Source organism: Carassius gibelio, chromosome A23, assembly GCF_023724105.1.
Source record: "Carassius gibelio isolate Cgi1373 ecotype wild population from Czech Republic chromosome A23, carGib1.2-hapl.c, whole genome shotgun sequence".
Lineage (NCBI taxonomy): Eukaryota > Metazoa > Chordata > Actinopteri > Cypriniformes > Cyprinidae > Carassius > Carassius gibelio.
In genome coordinates, this window is record NC_068393.1 from 24657058 (window position 1) to 24677101 (window position 20044).

The following is a 20044-nucleotide window of genomic DNA, read 5'->3' on the forward strand; positions in this document are numbered from 1 at the left end:
TCTACACGCGCCATCAGTGAAAGTGCATCAGTAAATATTATTCTGTTAGCTTTCATGCACGCAAACCCACCGGTTCCCAGACGTCTGGCGCGTCCTGCCTTCACTCTGTCTGGACCCTTGTCTTCCACAGACCCGCTGAACTCGACTTCATCGAGCACGAGCAGCCGCTCCGGTCGCCTCTGACGTCACTCCCGGTCTGGGAGGAACGCACTGCACGAGGAGCGGTAAAGAAAAAGCATAATGTGGGGGCGCGCGCGTTACGTTGCGTCGAGCACGCGGCGCTGTCCACGCACTCGTGGTGCTGAAGGTCCGCCAGTGTGTTTATACTAAGAACAACTGCCTTGATTAAAATACGCTGCAATTTTTTCCATAGTTATAATACATTAAATATGTGATTAAATTTGTTTTAATGCAGTATCTTTGAGATATAAAAGATCGTATATAAGCTATGTTTTCTTTACAATATATTACATAGAGTGAGTTGATATACTGTCACTGGGTTCCCTCTCTCTCTCTCTCTCTCTCTCTCTCTCTCTCTCTTTCTCTCTCTCTCTCTCTCTCTCTGTGTGTGTGTGTGTGTGTGTGTGTGTGTGAAAGAGAGACAGATGTGAGTATTTCACTGTCCACCAATAGATGGCGCTAGACTGACATGTCGTTAATATGAAAACGACCAAATGGAAAGTATAAAACACTTTATTTTCAAGGTAATAATAACGAACATATATTAAAGTTAAATCTGAATATTTGTATATTTACTACAATTCATCAAACCTACAGCATGAAATTATTTTTCAATATGTTTTTCAGTATAAAAAAGAAAGCAGTTTATTTATTATTTGGCTGTTTGAAATCGGAATTATCTCATTTGTTTAATTTATGCAAAAAGTCTAAAATATATTTTATTTAATAATGTTTATTTTATTGCATATCATAATATTATTATATTTATATATGTATTTATTGTATTGCCTGTATTAAATTTTAATCAAAATATGTTTAATTACGACAGTATAGGAAAAGTACAAAATAAAAACGATTTATTTCTATCAATATGTTCTTAGTATGAAAGTTTTTATTATGTTTGGCTTACACACCAGACATGCTTAATTCATCATTATTATTTTGTTTTATTTTGACTTATTTACTATAATTGTACAATATACGGAAAGTAGCACTAGTAAATAGTAAGTAGAGCTAGTCTGAAGATATAATGCATGTACATAACCATTAAAGACTCAGAATGATGTCATAAATAAAGATTTATTTGAAACATTAAGTAGCCTCAAATATTCACAAGGCGTTTGACAACGTTTCATTGCACGAGAACAGTTTTCAAAGGCAAATAGACAATAATCGAAACGACCTCAGGAGGCCAATCTGCACATCCACGTGTGCTACTGCAACTCAACTACGATGTTGAAGTGTTAAATACTCCAGCGCTTCAGGTTCCCAAGAACCAACCAGACACATTCTACTGTCAAAAGTGGAATACAGTCACTTAATGAAAATCTATAAGATAGATTCTTCGTATACTCTCTTGAAAATCGACGATACAAAATTACAGTCAATAACGTACAAATATATAGAGCTCTTTTCGTGTGCTTTATAAAGTGATGTATCAAAATACAACAACGTGTGTCGCATGCCAGCGTGGTAACAAGTGCACGTTCACATCAAGACATGCAGGACATTTCATAAACAACATCTGAGGTTTGAGTGATCAATGTTTTAGGTAGAAAAGCATGGTTTTGTGCGACTTGAACCGCTGACACTTTGAGGCGCTGTCCACCGGAAGTGCTGAAAGATGTCTGGCTTTGCAGACTACGGGTTTTTAAGCTTTCCCTCGCATGCCGAGCTTGCTTCAGTCTTGATTACAGACTTCGACTCTTCCAGTTGTCGGACCGCAGATCTGCTCTGAGCGCGCGCCGCGACGCGAGACTAAACTTCGGGTAGAACGGAACCAACAGGACGCTCCGCGCGCTCACACGAGTCCGGGGAGGGAAAACGCGCACGCGGCCGCCAGGAGCTCCGTCTTCTGCTGCATCCTCTCGTGCTGCTTGAGATGCACGCGTCCGTGCCGCTTCCTCTCGTCGCTGCGCGCGAAGCGACGCCCGCACACGTCGCAGGAGAACGGCTTCTCGCCGGTGTGCGTGCGCATGTGGGTGGTGAGGTGGTCGCTGCGGCTGAAGCACCGGAGACAGACGCGGCACTGGAAGGGCTTGTGGCCGGTGTGGATGCGGACATGACGGTTAAGCTCATCGGAGCGCGAGAAGCGGCGCTCACAGTTCTCAACCGGGCAGCAAAAGGGCTTCTCGCGCGCCGCGCCCTTCCTGGCGCGCGGTTTAGCGCTCCGCGTGTTGGTGGAGAGCAGCGAGTCAAGGAGCGCGGTCGTGGCGCACGGATACGAGATGGTCCTATAGAGGCTGTTTTCATGCGCTGTGACGGGAATCTGGAAGTTGGGCACGAAGTTCAGCGCGCTCGCTTGTTCCAGCGGCTCTTGCTTGATCCACGTGTCCAAAACCGAGTCGGTCTCGGGACCCAATGGAGAGAGCAGGTCAATGATGTCATCCAGGTCTGAAGGCTCGTGGGAAATAAAGCCATCGAACAGATCGCCACCATTACAGCTGCTGCCAAACTCGCTCTTGATCGCCGGGCAGGTGTTCACATCCGTGAATTCGTCAGACGAGTCGTTGCACAGTGACTCCGGTGAACCCAGCGAGCTCCCGGTGGATAACAGCGACTCCTGCCGCGACAGCGCGCTCCCGCGAGAGTTCTCGGAGAAGTTGTCGGAGATGCCGACGATCTCCGTGAGGATGCTGAGAAGCGCGTCCGCGCTGCACGCTCCGGTCTCCGTGTAGAAGCTCCCGGTGTAGGTGAGCGGCGACGGCGGAAAGCCATCGTTGGTGCAATCGGGGAAACCGGTGTCCAGCGGCTCCGCTTTAGGCTTTAACAACCCACACGCTGCGAGGAAAGAGAAAAGAGATGCGTTACATAAGCGACTGCTGTTGACTCACTGCATCAGGATTGAATCCAAACTAAAAGTGCATTTTTTAAATACATTACATTATATGCATTGCATGCAGTTTAATATTTGATCAAGAGAAGCGGTTGCTTTTGCATTAGAAGTTACTAATTCGACCATAGTTTAATATGAATGAGATTAAACCCAGTGCTCACCAGCATCAGGTTGATTCTGAACGTTGTATTGTTCCTCCAAAGGAAGGGTTTGAGCGCAAAGCAGATCCAAAGCGCTGAAGTCCACGGTGTTCAGCATCATGTCGATGTAAAAATAGCTTAAGATCCACAAGGAATTATTTCCGAATGACAATCCTGCTTTGGGATTCCCAGTTGAGGCTTCCTTCAGGTTCTGATCTCCGTCGATTCGTTTGCTGGAATTCCTCATCTCTCTTTTATACCGTTCGGCTCCGCCAAAGCTCCGCCCACCGCTCATCTACGTCTGCAGGAGGATTCCCCGCCGTGTGCTAACTCCAGACAGCTCTTGCCCAAATATGGACAGAGGATGTGACGGGGTTCCCCTCCGAAAATGGGCACGGGGCGTGACGTAGCGGAGACTTTCCTGGAGACCAATGCGGAAAAATGAGGCGTGTTTGTGAATGACAGGCGGCCATTATGTTCGCAGTGGAACAGTGTCAAAGTGAAATAGCCTCGGGTGACTTTTGATGATCTGATGGGTTAAAACTATGAACAGCAACAGCGAGACAAAGAATGCACGCTGAAATCCCGTGCAATGCGGATATAGCAGACTTTTAACCACAAACGAGCCATGCACATTGGTTGGCATTTTAAAGATTCAAATGATTTTTAAAAGGAAATATGTCAAATATCAAGCCTCTGTTATGCATCTACACCCATCTGTCGCGTGACTTCACTTTGCTCCCTTTTCCTGATGTTTTGTAAAGGAAACCTTCAGCACCACGGACAGCAACACAGATGTCTTGCTGATAATGTCTTGCTTAATCGACCTGACAGTCACAAGCATTTATTACGCTCGTGCACGTTCATATAGCTAATATGAGTGAAAAGTGTTCGCTTTAGATGAGAAATGCATGTATGCAAGCAACGTGAGATCGTGATCATACGGTAAACGAGTCTTATTTTATCGCGTTATGTAATGCTTCATTTCTTCAGAGCGGCTGATGAACTGCAGCTGCATCTATGATTTTCAAATATGTCATAAAGTATATTTTGATAATAACATTTAACCAGCATCCAGCCTGCAGCACCCATGGAGATTTCATTTTATTAGACGATGGACGTTTTCTAATATGAACGCAACGCTGCTGTGGAAAAATAAATACATCAATTCATTTTGCATTCAAGTGTGGAAAATGCATGCGGTTTTATTGAACAAAAACAAATCTTAGTATCTCATGCACTTTTGGTTGCCCAGTAAATGTATTGTTGTTGTTGTTATTTACAGGTTCTTGTATGTTTGAGCTCTCAGATCCCCATATTCAAGCATTATCCTCCTGTATTTACATGCAAAAACAAATCCAAAAAGACAGCTGGCTGACTTGCAGGTAAAATAATCGAATCATGTGAAAAGTTTTTGAATTTGTGTGTGTGTGTGTTTTACACTCTTTGCCCGAAATAACTTTAGTGAATGGGTGCCGTCAGAATGAGAGTCCAAATATCTGATAAAAACATCACAATAATCATAATCCATAATAACACTTCCTCCAGTGGAAAAGTGCATCTGGTCTGAATCAGGAGAGAAATCTGCACAGATCAAGCAGCGTTTAAACAGACTAATATGAGAGAGACAACAGATGCACTTTTTCACTGGAGGAAGTGTTATTATGGATTATAGACTCTATGTGTTTGAGTTAAAATCATCTTAATGCTGGATGTGTTTCAGGTTTTGTCTTCTCCAGATGTTCACTGATGGACTGGAGTGCTGTGGATTATTGTGATGTTTTTATCAGACTCTCATTCTGACGGCACCCATTCACTGCAGAGCATCCATTGATGAGACACTGATGCAATGCTAATGCTTTGTGTAGGTCCCTTTAAGAATGTATTCATAGAGACAGATGTTTGTGGAATTTAAAATGCCATGTTATAATTGTTCAATAGGGTAAAATAGTCGACTTTTTGAGTCGTTTAAAAGTGGTATCTTATTGCACACTGAAGTTTAATGTCATCATCATTGCATTATCGTTGTGTCTTGCGGCACATTGTATAATACAGATTCGTTTCTGCTTCCGGAAACTGAGACCAAACATGGTTCCGTCTATAAACGCCTGTGACAGCCTGTCGCACGTGATTCATCTGTTTTTTTGGAAACATTTCTGTGGTTGCAGAGCGCTGAATCCTCGAGGCGTGGGCGCGCTCCGGGGCAACCCGTTCCCGCCAACAGCAGCTGTCAAACTCGAGGCATTCCCGCCAAAAATAGTCGCTCGCCCCCGCGAGGGCTGCAGAAGCACACGAACGAGCCGAGCTGGAGGTGTCAATAATACTTTATGACAATAATACATGCGCAGACAGCCATGAGAAAGAATATGACCTGTGAAAATGCAGAAAATGCTACAGAAAACCTGTTGGTTAACTGTAAGTTATCTTATATACGGTCAAAATCACATTATATGGAGTGTACTCTTCATATAAAACGCTTTTTGTAACTAAAAGCGATGAACTATCCTAAAATATTTCAGAACTTTATGATTTATACAAGTTTTGTTTCTATCTATAATTAGCCGTGCCTAGAAACCACAGCTGGCTAATCATGCTAACAAAGTGTTTAAATATGCTAGTAATATGTTTAAAAATAATATTCTGAAACATGGCAGCAATGTGTTAAATCTTTCTTAAACATGTTAACAGTGTTCTTAATCATGTTAAAACATGTTAGCGATGTGCTAAATTGTGCTAGAAACATGATATCATGCTAGCAACGTGCTAATCATGCTAGAAACATATCTGAATGTAAGCTGTATTACAGGTAAAACGTTGTTATGAAAAAACAGTTAATGAAAGACTGTATCTATAATGGGAAACATCACACCTTGGTAATATCTAGCCATTATTTTACAATATACAATATACAAGCCAAGTTTATATATACAGCACTTTCCACATTGAGATTGTTTCAGCAGCTTTACAGAAAATCATGTGTTGATGTGTAGAATATCTTAATATCTTCATGCCTCATGGTTGCATTTAGCTGATAAGTGTTGGATGATAAAATAGTTACGCTTTGATATATATAAACAATCACACAATGTACAAATTTGCTATATAGAGTATATTGCATTTTGTAAATACTGTATGTAAAGTTAGACATACTTGTATATCCAAGTTCATATATATTGTTTTATATTTATAAGTTTGGAGGTTTGTTCGCTTTACTAACCCTATATAAATAAGCGCTCAGTAACCAGTAGGTTATTTTGTGTTCGTCACTGAAGGCTTTCATTCACACTAATGATGTTAATATATGTGACACTCAGTGAGTCAGTGCATCTGCTCAATCTGTCCAATTACCATGCTGCTTTGGGAAGTGTTTATGATTTTATTTTGCTCAGGGATGTTTGATTTGCCTTACAGAAAACACACACACTCAGACACACACACACACACACACACACACACACACACACACACACACACACACACGTACAGACACACACAAGTACACACACACACACTAGATTGATTATTAATTATTAATATCATTTTTTAAATGTTTAAATAATAATAAATATTAATCAAAAATTAAAGTATTTGTAAATCATGCTTACATTTTTCATACTGCCTTCATGCTGCATTTAAATAAACAGCACTAGTGCACATTTAATATTATGAATCTATTTGTAATAAAATATTAATAGAATATAAATTATTATAAAACATTATTTTTTGAAGTAATGCAAAAATCTTCATGTGACAGAATCAGCATTCTGGTCTCACAGCAAATGGAGTTTGTTTTAAAGAAGAGCTTTAACCAATAAACACATTTCTGGTTTCACTCAGTGCGAATGCATTTTGATTCAATGCGGTTTTTGTTTTTGTAAGAGCTAAATGTATTTGAATAGAAAACCTAAACTTAAAAGTTAATATAAATGTAATACTTTACAGAATAAAAAATACAATAAAATAATAATAAACATACAAGTTTCCAGTTTAATTTAATTTAGTTTAAGTAGAGATTACAGTTTAAATGAAGTTAAAATTGTAGACTAAAATAAATAAATAAATTCAGAATCAAATTATTAAATATAAAAGTAAATAAATACAATAAATTAATTTAAATATAAAGTTAAACTATAAATTAATGATAATAATTAACAGATTGATAAACATAATACATGTTTTTAATTGCATTAGTAAATATAAAGTAAAACTGTCTAAAAAACAATATACAGATTTCACAATTTAATTTAATTTTTTAAAATAAAAATACAATTTAATTTAATTTAACAAACGATGCAAGTTTTGAATTAAATTAGTAAAACTATAGCAAGGTACATATTTTGCAATTTAATTTAATGAAAAAATTAAAATGGAATTAAATAAAAAACAAGAGTTGTATTAAATTAGCAAATAACCAGTAAAACTATTGACTAAAAATCAAGATACAGGTTTTTGCAATTTCGTTTCTGAATGAGTAAAAAAACAACTTCTGTAAAAACAAAATAAATAAATAAAATTAAAGATTTGAATTATTAAATATAAAATAAAAATGTATAGGCTAAAAAAACAAGATTCACATTTTGTAACTAATTTGAAGAATATGAAAAAGGAATTAGTTAATCTAATTTAAAGTAAATCAATTAATACAAAATTAAAGAAAGTATATATATCTATATATATTAAAACAACTTTAAATTTACAAAACAAATATATAATAATAATAATAAAAGGTAAAAGCACTAACCATTAATGATGCTTACTGATTCTCTGTCTGTGTGTGTGTGTGTGTGTGTGTGTCTGAGTGAGTGTGTGTGTGTGTGTCTGAGTGAGTGTGTGTGTGTGTGTGTGTGTGTCTGAGTGAGTGTGTGTGTGTGTGTGGGCTGAGCTGGGAGTGTTTGTTGGTTTGGGATCGTCCTCATCCCACATGTTGCTATGCAGGACACCAGGTAACCATGGCAATACCGGAGTGAAACCGGCAGGTTACCGTGGTGACAGAGAGAATCCTCAGTTAGAATATTTGATGTAAAGTTCTGCGCAGCGCGAAGGAAACATTTCACTCCTGAGACGTCAGCTGATGTGAAGTCGTCTGAGAATAACTGGTGCTGAATCTGATTACATGAGAGGACACTATTGTTACTGAGGGAAGACAATAAAGCAACTCAATCCCTTCATGAAGTACTGCAATAATCTTGATCCTATGAAGCTGCATTATTTTATTTCATTTCTAAGGCTCTAAATGATCAAACTCTGCTATCACACACACAATCTCCTGCACGTCTTCTATCAGAGCGTTTAATCCAGTCAGAGATCTTCTAGTGTAACTGACTCAGATCTTTCCTGATTGTGATCAAGTAAAGGTCAGGATAAGGTCAGTAATATCTCCAGATGAACTCTTCCTGGACTGAAGCAGCTCAGCTTTACTTGATTCTCCATCAATCATGATTTAGAGTCTCACATCTGATCACACACAGACACACACACAAACACACTCACACGTAAAAATGTAATATTTACATTTTAAATGTTTACATTTTAATGCAATTTTACATTTTTTGTTTAAATGTTTAATTATTTTGAAGTAACATTATCAAACCAATGAATAAATAAATCAGTACAGAGGGGTGAAAAAGACCAAAAAGGGGCTTTTTAGCAAGTCTCCTCTATTTGCATTTTTTATGAAATGAGTAAGAGTGTGTTAAAGGTTTTGGGAATACTTTCTTATGTAACCCCCCCCCCCCCCCAAAAAAAAACAAAACAAAACATAAACGCAACACGTTTTGCCCCATTTTTGATGAGCTGAACTGAAAGATCTAAGACTTTTTCTATCTACAAAAAAGACCTATTTCTCTCAAATATTGTTCACTAATGTGTCTAAATCTGAGTTCGTGAGCACTTCTTCATCCACCGCACAGGTGTGTCATATCAAGATGCTGATCAGACAGCAGGATTATTAATAAAAAGACACAGTGCAGGTTTATCACACAGCACAATGCCACAGATGTCGATGTTCGCTTTACTAACCCTATATAAATAAGCGCTCAGTAACCAGTAGGTTATTTTGTGTTCGTCACTGAAGGCTTTCATTCACACTAATGATGTTAATATATGTGACACTCAGTGAGTCAGTGCATCTGCTCAATCTGTCCAATTACCATGCTGCTTTGGGAAGTGTTTATGATTTTATTTTGCTCAGGGATGTTTGATTTGCCTTACAGAAAACACACACACTCAGACACACACACACACACACACACACACACACACACACACACACACACACACACACACACACACACGTACAGACACACACAAGTACACACACACACACTAGATTGATTATTAATTATTAATATCATTTTTTAAATGTTTAAATAATAATAAATATTAATCAAAAATTAAAGTATTTGTAAATCATGCTTACATTTTTCATACTGCCTTCATGCTGCATTTAAATAAACAGCACTAGTGCACATTTAATATTATGAATCTATTTGTAATAAAATATTAATAGAATATAAATTATTATAAAACATTATTTTTTGAAGTAATGCAAAAATCTTCATGTGACAGAATCAGCATTCTGGTCTCACAGCAAATGGAGTTTGTTTTAAAGAAGAGCTTTAACCAATAAACACATTTCTGGTTTCACTCAGTGCGAATGCATTTTGATTCAATGCGGTTTTTGTTTTTGTAAGAGCTAAATGTATTTGAATAGAAAACCTAAACTTAAAAGTTAATATAAATGTAATACTTTACAGAATAAAAAATACAATAAAATAATAATAAACATACAAGTTTCCAGTTTAATTTAATTTAGTTTAAGTAGAGATTACAGTTTAAATGAAGTTAAAATTGTAGACTAAAATAAATAAATAAATTCAGAATCAAATTATTAAATATAAAAGTAAATAAATACAATAAATTAATTTAAATATAAAGTTAAACTATAAATTAATGATAATAATTAACAGATTGATAAACATAATACATGTTTTTAATTGCATTAGTAAATATAAAGTAAAACTGTCTAAAAAACAATATACAGATTTCACAATTTAATTTAATTTTTTAAAATAAAAATACAATTTAATTTAATTTAACAAACGATGCAAGTTTTGAATTAAATTAGTAAAACTATAGCAAGGTACATATTTTGCAATTTAATTTAATGAAAAAATTAAAATGGAATTAAATAAAAAACAAGAGTTGTATTAAATTAGCAAATAACCAGTAAAACTATTGACTAAAAATCAAGATACAGGTTTTTGCAATTTCGTTTCTGAATGAGTAAAAAAACAACTTCTGTAAAAACAAAATAAATAAATAAAATTAAAGATTTGAATTATTAAATATAAAATAAAAATGTATAGGCTAAAAAAACAAGATTCACATTTTGTAACTAATTTGAAGAATATGAAAAAGGAATTAGTTAATCTAATTTAAAGTAAATCAATTAATACAAAATTAAAGAAAGTATATATATCTATATATATTAAAACAACTTTAAATTTACAAAACAAATATATAATAATAATAATAAAAGGTAAAAGCACTAACCATTAATGATGCTTACTGATTCTCTGTCTGTGTGTGTGTGTGTGTGTGTGTGTCTGAGTGAGTGTGTGTGTGTGTGTCTGAGTGAGTGTGTGTGTGTGTGTGTGTGTGTCTGAGTGAGTGTGTGTGTGTGTGTGGGCTGAGCTGGGAGTGTTTGTTGGTTTGGGATCGTCCTCATCCCACATGTTGCTATGCAGGACACCAGGTAACCATGGCAATACCGGAGTGAAACCGGCAGGTTACCGTGGTGACAGAGAGAATCCTCAGTTAGAATATTTGATGTAAAGTTCTGCGCAGCGCGAAGGAAACATTTCACTCCTGAGACGTCAGCTGATGTGAAGTCGTCTGAGAATAACTGGTGCTGAATCTGATTACATGAGAGGACACTATTGTTACTGAGGGAAGACAATAAAGCAACTCAATCCCTTCATGAAGTACTGCAATAATCTTGATCCTATGAAGCTGCATTATTTTATTTCATTTCTAAGGCTCTAAATGATCAAACTCTGCTATCACACACACAATCTCCTGCACGTCTTCTATCAGAGCGTTTAATCCAGTCAGAGATCTTCTAGTGTAACTGACTCAGATCTTTCCTGATTGTGATCAAGTAAAGGTCAGGATAAGGTCAGTAATATCTCCAGATGAACTCTTCCTGGACTGAAGCAGCTCAGCTTTACTTGATTCTCCATCAATCATGATTTAGAGTCTCACATCTGATCACACACAGACACACACACAAACACACTCACACGTAAAAATGTAATATTTACATTTTAAATGTTTACATTTTAATGCAATTTTACATTTTTTGTTTAAATGTTTAATTATTTTGAAGTAACATTATCAAACCAATGAATAAATAAATCAGTACAGAGGGGTGAAAAAGACCAAAAAGGGGCTTTTTAGCAAGTCTCCTCTATTTGCATTTTTTATGAAATGAGTAAGAGTGTGTTAAAGGTTTTGGGAATACTTTCTTATGTAACCCCCCCCCCCCCCCAAAAAAAAACAAAACAAAACATAAACGCAACACGTTTTGCCCCATTTTTGATGAGCTGAACTGAAAGATCTAAGACTTTTTCTATCTACAAAAAAGACCTATTTCTCTCAAATATTGTTCACTAATGTGTCTAAATCTGAGTTCGTGAGCACTTCTTCATCCACCGCACAGGTGTGTCATATCAAGATGCTGATCAGACAGCAGGATTATTAATAAAAAGACACAGTGCAGGTTTATCACACAGCACAATGCCACAGATGTCGCAGGTTTTGAGGGAGGGATTAATGTTATGATGTCATTATGAAACCTTGTAATTTCTTGGCATCTTTGACTGTATATATGTATATGAAATATGTTTTTAACACTCTAGAAATTAGTTGTCGGTATTCCCTGGGAAATGGTGCAAAAATAAGTTTTCTAAAACTCACCGGTATCTGAAGGTTCAGGTTCAGTTTGGTTCAGAATGGATGAAATAAAAACCAAAAAAGTTATAAATTCTATTCAATTTAATAAATCACAATCCATCAGTTCTCTCCAAAGCACAGATGAGTTCTAAAACACACACACACACGCACACGCACGCACGCACAGACACACACAGACACACACACACACGCAGAGCGCTGGCTGTGCTAACAGAGATAAGAGAACAGGCGGCTGATGGTGTTTAAGTAAAGCGTTTAGTCTTTAAATGTCTTAACTACAGCTTCACATCAGCATCTCTCTCTCTCACACACACACACACACACACACACTATTGCTGACACTGAGAGGGTCGTCATGGTAACAGCGATGGTGGAAACACTGAAGGCCTGACAACATGAGACGGCAAACACTCCTGACACATGCTTACGAAATACAGATCATCTCATATCCACACACAGCTTATATTCGTCTGAAGCTACTGGAGTTACTCTTATGTAGAATTAGATCTATTTCTATATATATATACGATTGATTCAACAGCAATCTTTAGGCAGAGTGAATCCCTCCAAAACATGTCCAGATCACGTTTAACATGAATAATAATAAATAATTAAACAAATGTTTCGGTTTTCAGATGTAATAAGATTTAATATATAATCAAAATATTTTTTAATTAGAATGTTACTTTTAAAAAAATTATATATATATATATATATATATATATATATATATATATATATATATATATATATATATATATATATATAAATTTAATTAAAACTTAACATTTTATTTAGATTATTGTCATGATAATTTAGCAAATTTTTATCTCAAAAAAGTCATTATTGTTTTTTCTTATTTTCTTAATTGTTATAATTTAAAAAATTACATTTCATTTAATTTATTTGCATGATAATTGAGCACATTTCCCTCTCAAATGGTCATTTCTGTAGTTCATTCTCTTTGCGTTCTTTCATTTCAGTTATCGTTAATCTCACTAAATTCTTCTTTTATTAATACAATGACATTTAAGCTTTGAATCGGTATAAAAGAATGGAAGCACAACCAAAACTATCAGGATGTGCATATATAATGTAAATTGTAATTTTTCACATAAAGTGAACTGAAGTTTTAAATGTGCTTAATGTTCATGAAAATAAAAAGTCATTAAATTATATTTTCTTTCATTTTTTTTTTTTTTGTCGTCAAACGTGAACTTGACAGACTTGATGAGATTCTCCCGCCAGCACAAAAGCGTATCAGTGTCCGACATAAAGACGTAAACCAATGTTCGTGATAAATGTTGGAGCGAAGCAGAAGTCCTGAGGTGCGTCTCGATTCTTCTCCAGAGGTTGTGATCCGCTTCGGCCGAGCTGGTGTTGAGGAACGCTTGCTTTCCTTGTTCGTCTTCTGCATTACCCAGAATTCCATGAGAAGAGCATTGGTGTGTTGTTTTATCACAACTGTTGGTGTTTGTTTAAAACTACTGAGCAAATGAAGCAGCCTGACTGTCAGAGAGAAAGTAGGAAAGAACATTTTAAGGGTTCATTAGTCCTAATTAACCTACATCCTTTACATTTTAATGCAAAAATAAATACTTTTTTTTTTATGATAATTTTTATTTTTTTTAACTTGTTTCTTCCTTTTGTGATGTGGCATAATGGGTCAAATTAAAGGTCATCAAGTGCCGACTTTGGTCTGGTTTGGGAATGTGTGGTCCTCGATAGAGACTGACACAAATACACACAACCAGCCAAAGTTGTTTCTAAATGAAGTAGTTTCTTCTCATCGAGGCTGCAGTTATTTGATCAAAATGGTCCAAAAATTCTGAAATATTATTCTAATTTAAAAACATGATTTTCTGTGTGAATCTGTGTTAAAGTGTAATTTATTTCTGTGATGCTCCGCTGTATTTTCAGCATCATTCCTCCAGTCTTCAGTGTCACATGATCTTCAGAAATCATTAAAATATTATGATATGTTGAAAACAGTCCAATATTTTTGTGGAAACTGACACATTTCATTTTTAGGATTGAACAGAAGGTTCAAAAGAACAGAATTTGTTTGATATCAATAGAAATCTTTTGTCACATTATAAATGTCTTTACTGTCACCTAATGTGTCCTTGATAAAAGTATTTATAGTCTACTAAACTTAAACTTTTTGAATAGTAATCAATGTCAGTTTTCTCAAAAATATGAAATCTTCAGCATTGATAATACATATAGAAAACAGCTGTTTTAAAATGTAATAATATTAATGTATTTTGACCAAATAAATGCAGCCAAAAACATCGAAATAACTTTATAATAAATGACTCTTCTAACATCAGTCTGTACAGGTTTGCTCTCACAAGACCTCTGTGCTCTTAATGTCACACTCAGATTCCATCGCGATCACAACTGCGTCAGTGGGTGGAGTCACCGAGGAGACAGGCCACGCCTCTTTTGTGTCCCCATCCGGTCTGGCTCTGGCGGAACAATCCGCACTATCGTGAAGGGCTTCACCCATTCCACTGGCCGACTCTGTCTGTAAGTGACCTTCTTCTTCTTCTTCTTCATCATCATCCTCTTCCTCAGGTTCTACGCGGCAGCGGCAGACCTCGATGCCGGAGTCGCCGGTCAGCCGTCGCTGCTGGAAGTGCGTTTGGTCCACATCCAAGTCGCTCACAGCGGAATCACGCCGCTCCGGTTCATTGGCTGGAGAAAAGAGAGCGGTTCTGGGCGGAGACTGAGGGGGCGGAGCCTGTACAGGCTCCTCCTTCTGAGCTGCGTTAATCTGCTGCTCGGTACGAACACCGAGCGGGTCAGACATGGAGAAGAGTTGAAGACACGATGAGGAGGTCGGTGGAGTCGGATGGCAAAGGCTGGTGATATTCTTCGAATTAGCGCCGTTTGCATCATTATTAGTACTTATAGTTTGTGATGCGTCTACTATTTCAGTAATGTTATCTGTGCTACTACTGGTGTTCTTCACTGGTATGTTGCCGCAATTGGAAGCCAGAGGGGAGGAGCTGGGAAGCTCCGCCTCCATGACCTCGGCTGTGCTTCGTGTTGGCGATTGGCCGCCTTCGTCGAGTGGCTGTATTGGAACGCACTCTGTGTGCATGACTACTGAGTGGGCGTGGCCAGGCTCGCTGAGGGAGGGCGAGGAGGCGTGGCTAGTATCAGTTTCATCCGTGAGTTGAGCCGAAGAGGGGGAGGAGCTACAGGGCGATGACGGACAGCAGGAGTCACAGGAGCAGCTGGTGTAGTTGTCAGAGCTCTGCGATGACAACATGTGACTCGGGCCGGGGTGGGCGGAGCCTCGTTGGTAGGCGACGGAGCTGTAGGGAGGGGGCGGGGTGCTGGGTTGGGCTGCTACTTCCTCATAGGACGGCAGTTTAAGTGTGGTGAGGAAACCTGCCAATGAGAACTCACGATTAATGATAGTTTGCATCTGTAGATTCAAGACTTAGTGTTGTGAGCAGTCTTTCTCTAAGTTTTTTTTTAATGTCCCATCACTAATATTGTATTTTTTTTTTTGTTTTAATATTCTAATAAAGATAAAAGCAATTGAGTAATTTGACCAAATAAGAGCTGTCTGTTAGGTGTGATTATGTTAAGAGTGTTCGTACTGAGGTCAAACATGGAGGACGGGTAACTACAAGCTCCTTGATAAGCCATGAGGTTGATCTCCCTCTGTCTCTGCTGTTGTTGAACGCGCTGCTTCGCCTGACGGTGTCGATACGCACAACAGCAGCTGAACAGGATGAGCACGCTCCACAGCAGCCAAAACCCTGGAACACACACCACATGCTCACCTTCATTTAGTCAAGCTACATTACATGAGCTTTGCTATTGCACGTTGTCGCCACACAAACCGAAGATATTCTGTGACGTTTCGTGCTGGTGCTGTAGACTGTATTTATGGCTTTACTTATTCAAATGGCAGTGAAAAAGTACTTTTTTATATATGATGATTTAAGCTGGTTGTTTTTAGTATGTCTCTTTTCCCCTATGCAGCACATTTGAATGTGTTTTATACATTGAGTTGAGTTGTATTTTAAACCAGCAGTTGAGCACAATGGGTGATTGACAGGTGAGCAGGTAAATTTACATGCAAAGAAAGATTTTAAAGTGTTTTTTCAGACTGGAAGGAGGAAAACATCCTAATTGCGCATGCACTTTATATATTTGTGTATGTAGATTTAAATTACAGAGCTTTAAAGAGTTTTATCTCCACTTCAGCAGCACTTACACACACCAAACTTAGCATTTTTATTCCTATTTATATTATAAAGGTTTTTACTGATGGCTTTGTTCATATATCAATCACTTGTGTTTATTTTGCACTTTATGTATTTACATAGATTTCTATTACAACACATATCTGTTGAGGCAACTTTCTCAAAAACAGTTTGTTTTCTACTTCAGCAGCACTTACATACACCACATTTTACAGTATTATTCCCAACTACATTCTGAAGGTTTTTAACGAGGGGTTTGTCAATATATCATTCACACAGAGTTTTATAACATATAATTTCTAAAACATGGAGGAAATTTGAAAAAAAAAATGGAAGACTTCAAGGAATAAAGAAAGTTGAAAATGGATTGGAATGACATGATGGTGAGTAAACAACATCATTTGCATTTTTAAGGAGTATTATAAGTTACAGGGGTGCACATATGTGGTCCACGGTAAACAAAAGTAAATATGCATAATATAAATATGTTCTGACGGCGCATTTGCGAACCGACATGATTGACAGCTGTTAATACACAATTAGATCACAAACTGTATTATATAAGCTTTATTTTCAACCTGAAACCATAAATCTACCGCTACAAATCACAATACAAAGCTGTGACATTCATCCACTGACGCGCTTTAATCAGCAGCGCTAAACCCGGAAGCGCGTATATTCAGTTGCCGGCAACCCGCCAAAATAAAAGTCTGCTGATTTTAAGTTTGAATATGATGAAAACGCTTTTGTTTATTTATTTTAAGGCGCTTTTTTTTCCAAATTGGGGAAAACATAAATACAAAGTAGTAGTAAATATTAGTATTTTATTTTTAAGTTATTTACTATAAAATAAATGCATTTGTATTTAATACTAGGACTGCTTTTTCTTTTATCACATATAATATCATCACACACTATTATTTAGTTTATTTACTATTATTTAATAAATAAAAAAATCCAAATAAATAAAATGCAATAATATTATAACTATTATTAATTCATGTTTTATAGCTGAAAAAATGATGTGCACCCCTGATTATAAGTGATGGTGTGTATATGTGCAGAGTGAACTGCTGGACTCACACCACAGCTCGTAGTAGTAGGTGCAGCAGCCCGTCTCCTGGCAGCAGTGTCCGGTCTGACAGAGGTAACCGCTGGCACTTTTGGTGCCCGGACAGTAGCGAGGGCTTCCCAGGAGAGGCAGTGTCCTTGAGCTGTGGTACTCCATGCCCTGCTGCAGGGCGTGACGCCACCGAAACACCCGCTGCTCCTCTTCCTCCAGAACTGCTGCTAGGGCCACACCGCCTGAGCCTTACAGGAGCAGATCAGGGCATGATCTTTAAACCACTGAAATCATGTACTTTAATACATGTTTCTGGCCTAACTGTGAGAGATTCAATCAATCATACAATAAAAAGTAAATGTCTAGAGTCTAAACCCTTATATGACGTTAGCATATTTCATATTCTGGCTATTTTTACCATGCTTTCAGCTACAGATAATCTAGCAAAGTATCTAAAACTAAAACCATTAAAACATTTTGCTGAAATAAACTGCTGAAAATATTAAGAATTTCAGAAAAGGAAGCATTTCTCATTGTCATCTAGGTTAAACTGATGTAAAATAACAAACTAGAAAAACACATTTATGGTAAACTTCACAATAAGGTACCATTTCTTAACATTGGTTTACTACTTAACACAAACTAAAAATGAAAAATACTTTTAAAAAACATGTTCATTTCAACACTAATACATCATTAAAACCAAAAGTTGTATGCATTAATATTATTTAATGGATCTGAGCTAACATGAACTAACAATTGCATTTTTACTTGTTAACGAAGATGAGTAAATACAGTAACAAATGCCTTGCTCATTGTTAGTTAATGCACAACAAATATTAACTCACACGACCTTATAGTAAAGCATGACCAATTACATTTCTACAACTTTAACTCAAAATTAAAATAGAAAAATAGAAAGAGAAAAACTTGTTATTGTAGTGGCAAAAACAGGATTATTATTTGCAAGGGTCAAAGACAATTGAAACTAATTGAAACTAAATTACTTGCCACATTACTGCATTGAACATCACGGACATAAACACACATGTTTGTTAGTTCCTTTACCTGATGAAGGACACAGGTGTCCATATACGCTGTCAGGATCATCTGTAAATGAGAAGAGAAAACATAATTATCAACTCTAGCTGATATTAACATCCTTTTTATCTTCAACCCTGATCTTATAAACGTGAATGTCATCCTAAAGCGTGCACAGCAGCAGAGATGCACGCGACAGATTCTGTTATATGGTCTACTATGAACTTCAAACATTAATGCAATTGTTTCTGTTTGCATATGAAACGAATAAACGGGCCCAAGCTGATGCAGAAGACATAACATTAAGCTTTAGTAATGCTTTATGCACGCGCAGTAATAATAATCGCACAGCTCAGTTGCATCGAGGATGTAAATGCACCAACCGTAAAAACGCGATGCTTTGTGTTTTTGTAGCAGTCGGCCTGGAGTGAAGTCGCTGTGGGATCTGATTCGCTCATTTCTTCAGATTCTGCACCGAATGTCTCTCTCTCCATCATCCGCCATTTCCTCCCGGAGCTTCATCACGAGCGACGCACGAGCGAGCGAACCGCGCATTAAAAGCTTTGCTATTTACGTTCGCGTTACATTCAGATTCATAATCTCATCTGTACAACAGATGTCTGCAGACATAATATCAGGAGCGTTTATCGGATCTTACACTGATTGGCAGGAGGCGGAAGGATGCGGACCAATCAGAGCACACCTGCGTTTCTCCTAGCAACAGAAGAGGATGGTGAGACCTCAGATGCATGGAAATATTGTTTGTGAAATGTGTCCTTATAATATTTTACGTAGCTATGATAACATAAATATATATAAGTATATTTAATATCCATAAATTAAATGTATTTTATAGAAAGTAAAACAGCCATTTGAAATTGTTCCAAATTGTAATAGGTTTCATATAAACAAGCCCATTCAAATACGTATGTGCTAAAGGTTTTTGTATGTGGGATGTATATGTATATCCATCCTAAAAACCCACCAATATATACTGTTATAAAAATAAACATATATATATATATATATATATATATATATATATTTATTTATTTTATTTTATTTATTTTTTGCAAGATATGTATACAATATCGAGCATTGGCAGTGTAGCAATAATATAAAATGTTAAATTTTATATTTAATTTAACATTTTTGAGTATTTTAAACAAATAACTGAACAAAGATCAGCTGTTTTGTGGAAGTTTGTTTTAATACTGCCCTGGTTTCTGTTCCTCAAACATTACATAAGAGTGAGATGCAGATGAACAGATCAATTTACACACACTTTGGTTGAATGCATATGATTGGCTTGTACAATAAACACCTGGGATGAGCCACAGACAGGAAGTGATGTCATCAAGGGTGAGGTCCACAGAGGTTAGAGACTAAAACCGTGTCACCAAACCATGATACTGACCTGACAGAGAGAGAATCAGACCTGAACACACACTGATTGCAGTCATTGTCAAGAGAGATCACGAATGATAAAAAAAGTTATTCAATATAATTTCCACTGCACTTTTAATATATACATGTTGATGACTTTCACTGGTAATGGTAAAAATATAGACACTGATGA

The 20044-nt window shown here is 36.9% G+C and overlaps 2 protein-coding genes across 2 annotated transcripts; both read right to left on the minus strand.

Moving 5' to 3' along the window:
* Positions 1-1241: 1241 nt before the first annotated feature.
* Positions 1242-3457, minus strand: LOC127944411 (early growth response protein 1-B-like). Its single transcript, XM_052540312.1, has 2 exons — positions 3178-3457; positions 1242-2961 (listed from the first exon to the last, which is right to left on the minus strand). The coding sequence occupies exons 1-2, from the start codon at positions 3449-3451 to the stop codon at positions 1982-1984; spliced, it is 1254 nt and encodes a 417-aa protein (XP_052396272.1). The 5' UTR covers positions 3452-3457; the 3' UTR covers positions 1242-1981.
* A 9482-nt stretch (positions 3458-12939) lies between these two features.
* On the minus strand, positions 12940-19134 carry LOC127944391 (uncharacterized). The gene is made up of 5 exons (XM_052540280.1): positions 18849-19134; positions 18493-18534; positions 17445-17672; positions 15750-15911; positions 12940-15534 (listed from the first exon to the last, which is right to left on the minus strand). The coding sequence occupies exons 3-5, from the start codon at positions 17587-17589 to the stop codon at positions 14483-14485; spliced, it is 1359 nt and encodes a 452-aa protein (XP_052396240.1). The 5' UTR covers positions 17590-17672; positions 18493-18534; positions 18849-19134; the 3' UTR covers positions 12940-14482.
* Positions 19135-20044: the final 910 nt, after the last annotated feature.

Coding starts and splice junctions, on each gene's coding strand:
- LOC127944411 (XM_052540312.1), bottom strand. CDS start 3,451: ATGAGCGGTGGGCGGAGCTTTGGCGGAGCCGAACGGTATAAAAGAGAG. Junction 2,962..3,177: donor TCAGAATCAACCTGATGCTG/GTGAGCACTGGG, acceptor CTTTCCTCGCAG/CGTGTGGGTTGTTAAAGCCT.
- LOC127944391 (XM_052540280.1), bottom strand. CDS start 17,589: ATGGAGTACCACAGCTCAAGGACACTGCCTCTCCTGGGAAGCCCTCGC. Junction 15,912..17,444: donor CTACTACTACGAGCTGTGGT/GTGAGTCCAGCA, acceptor TGTGTGTTCCAG/GGTTTTGGCTGCTGTGGAGC. Junction 15,535..15,749: donor GTCCTCCATGTTTGACCTCA/GTACGAACACTC, acceptor TCTCATTGGCAG/GTTTCCTCACCACACTTAAA.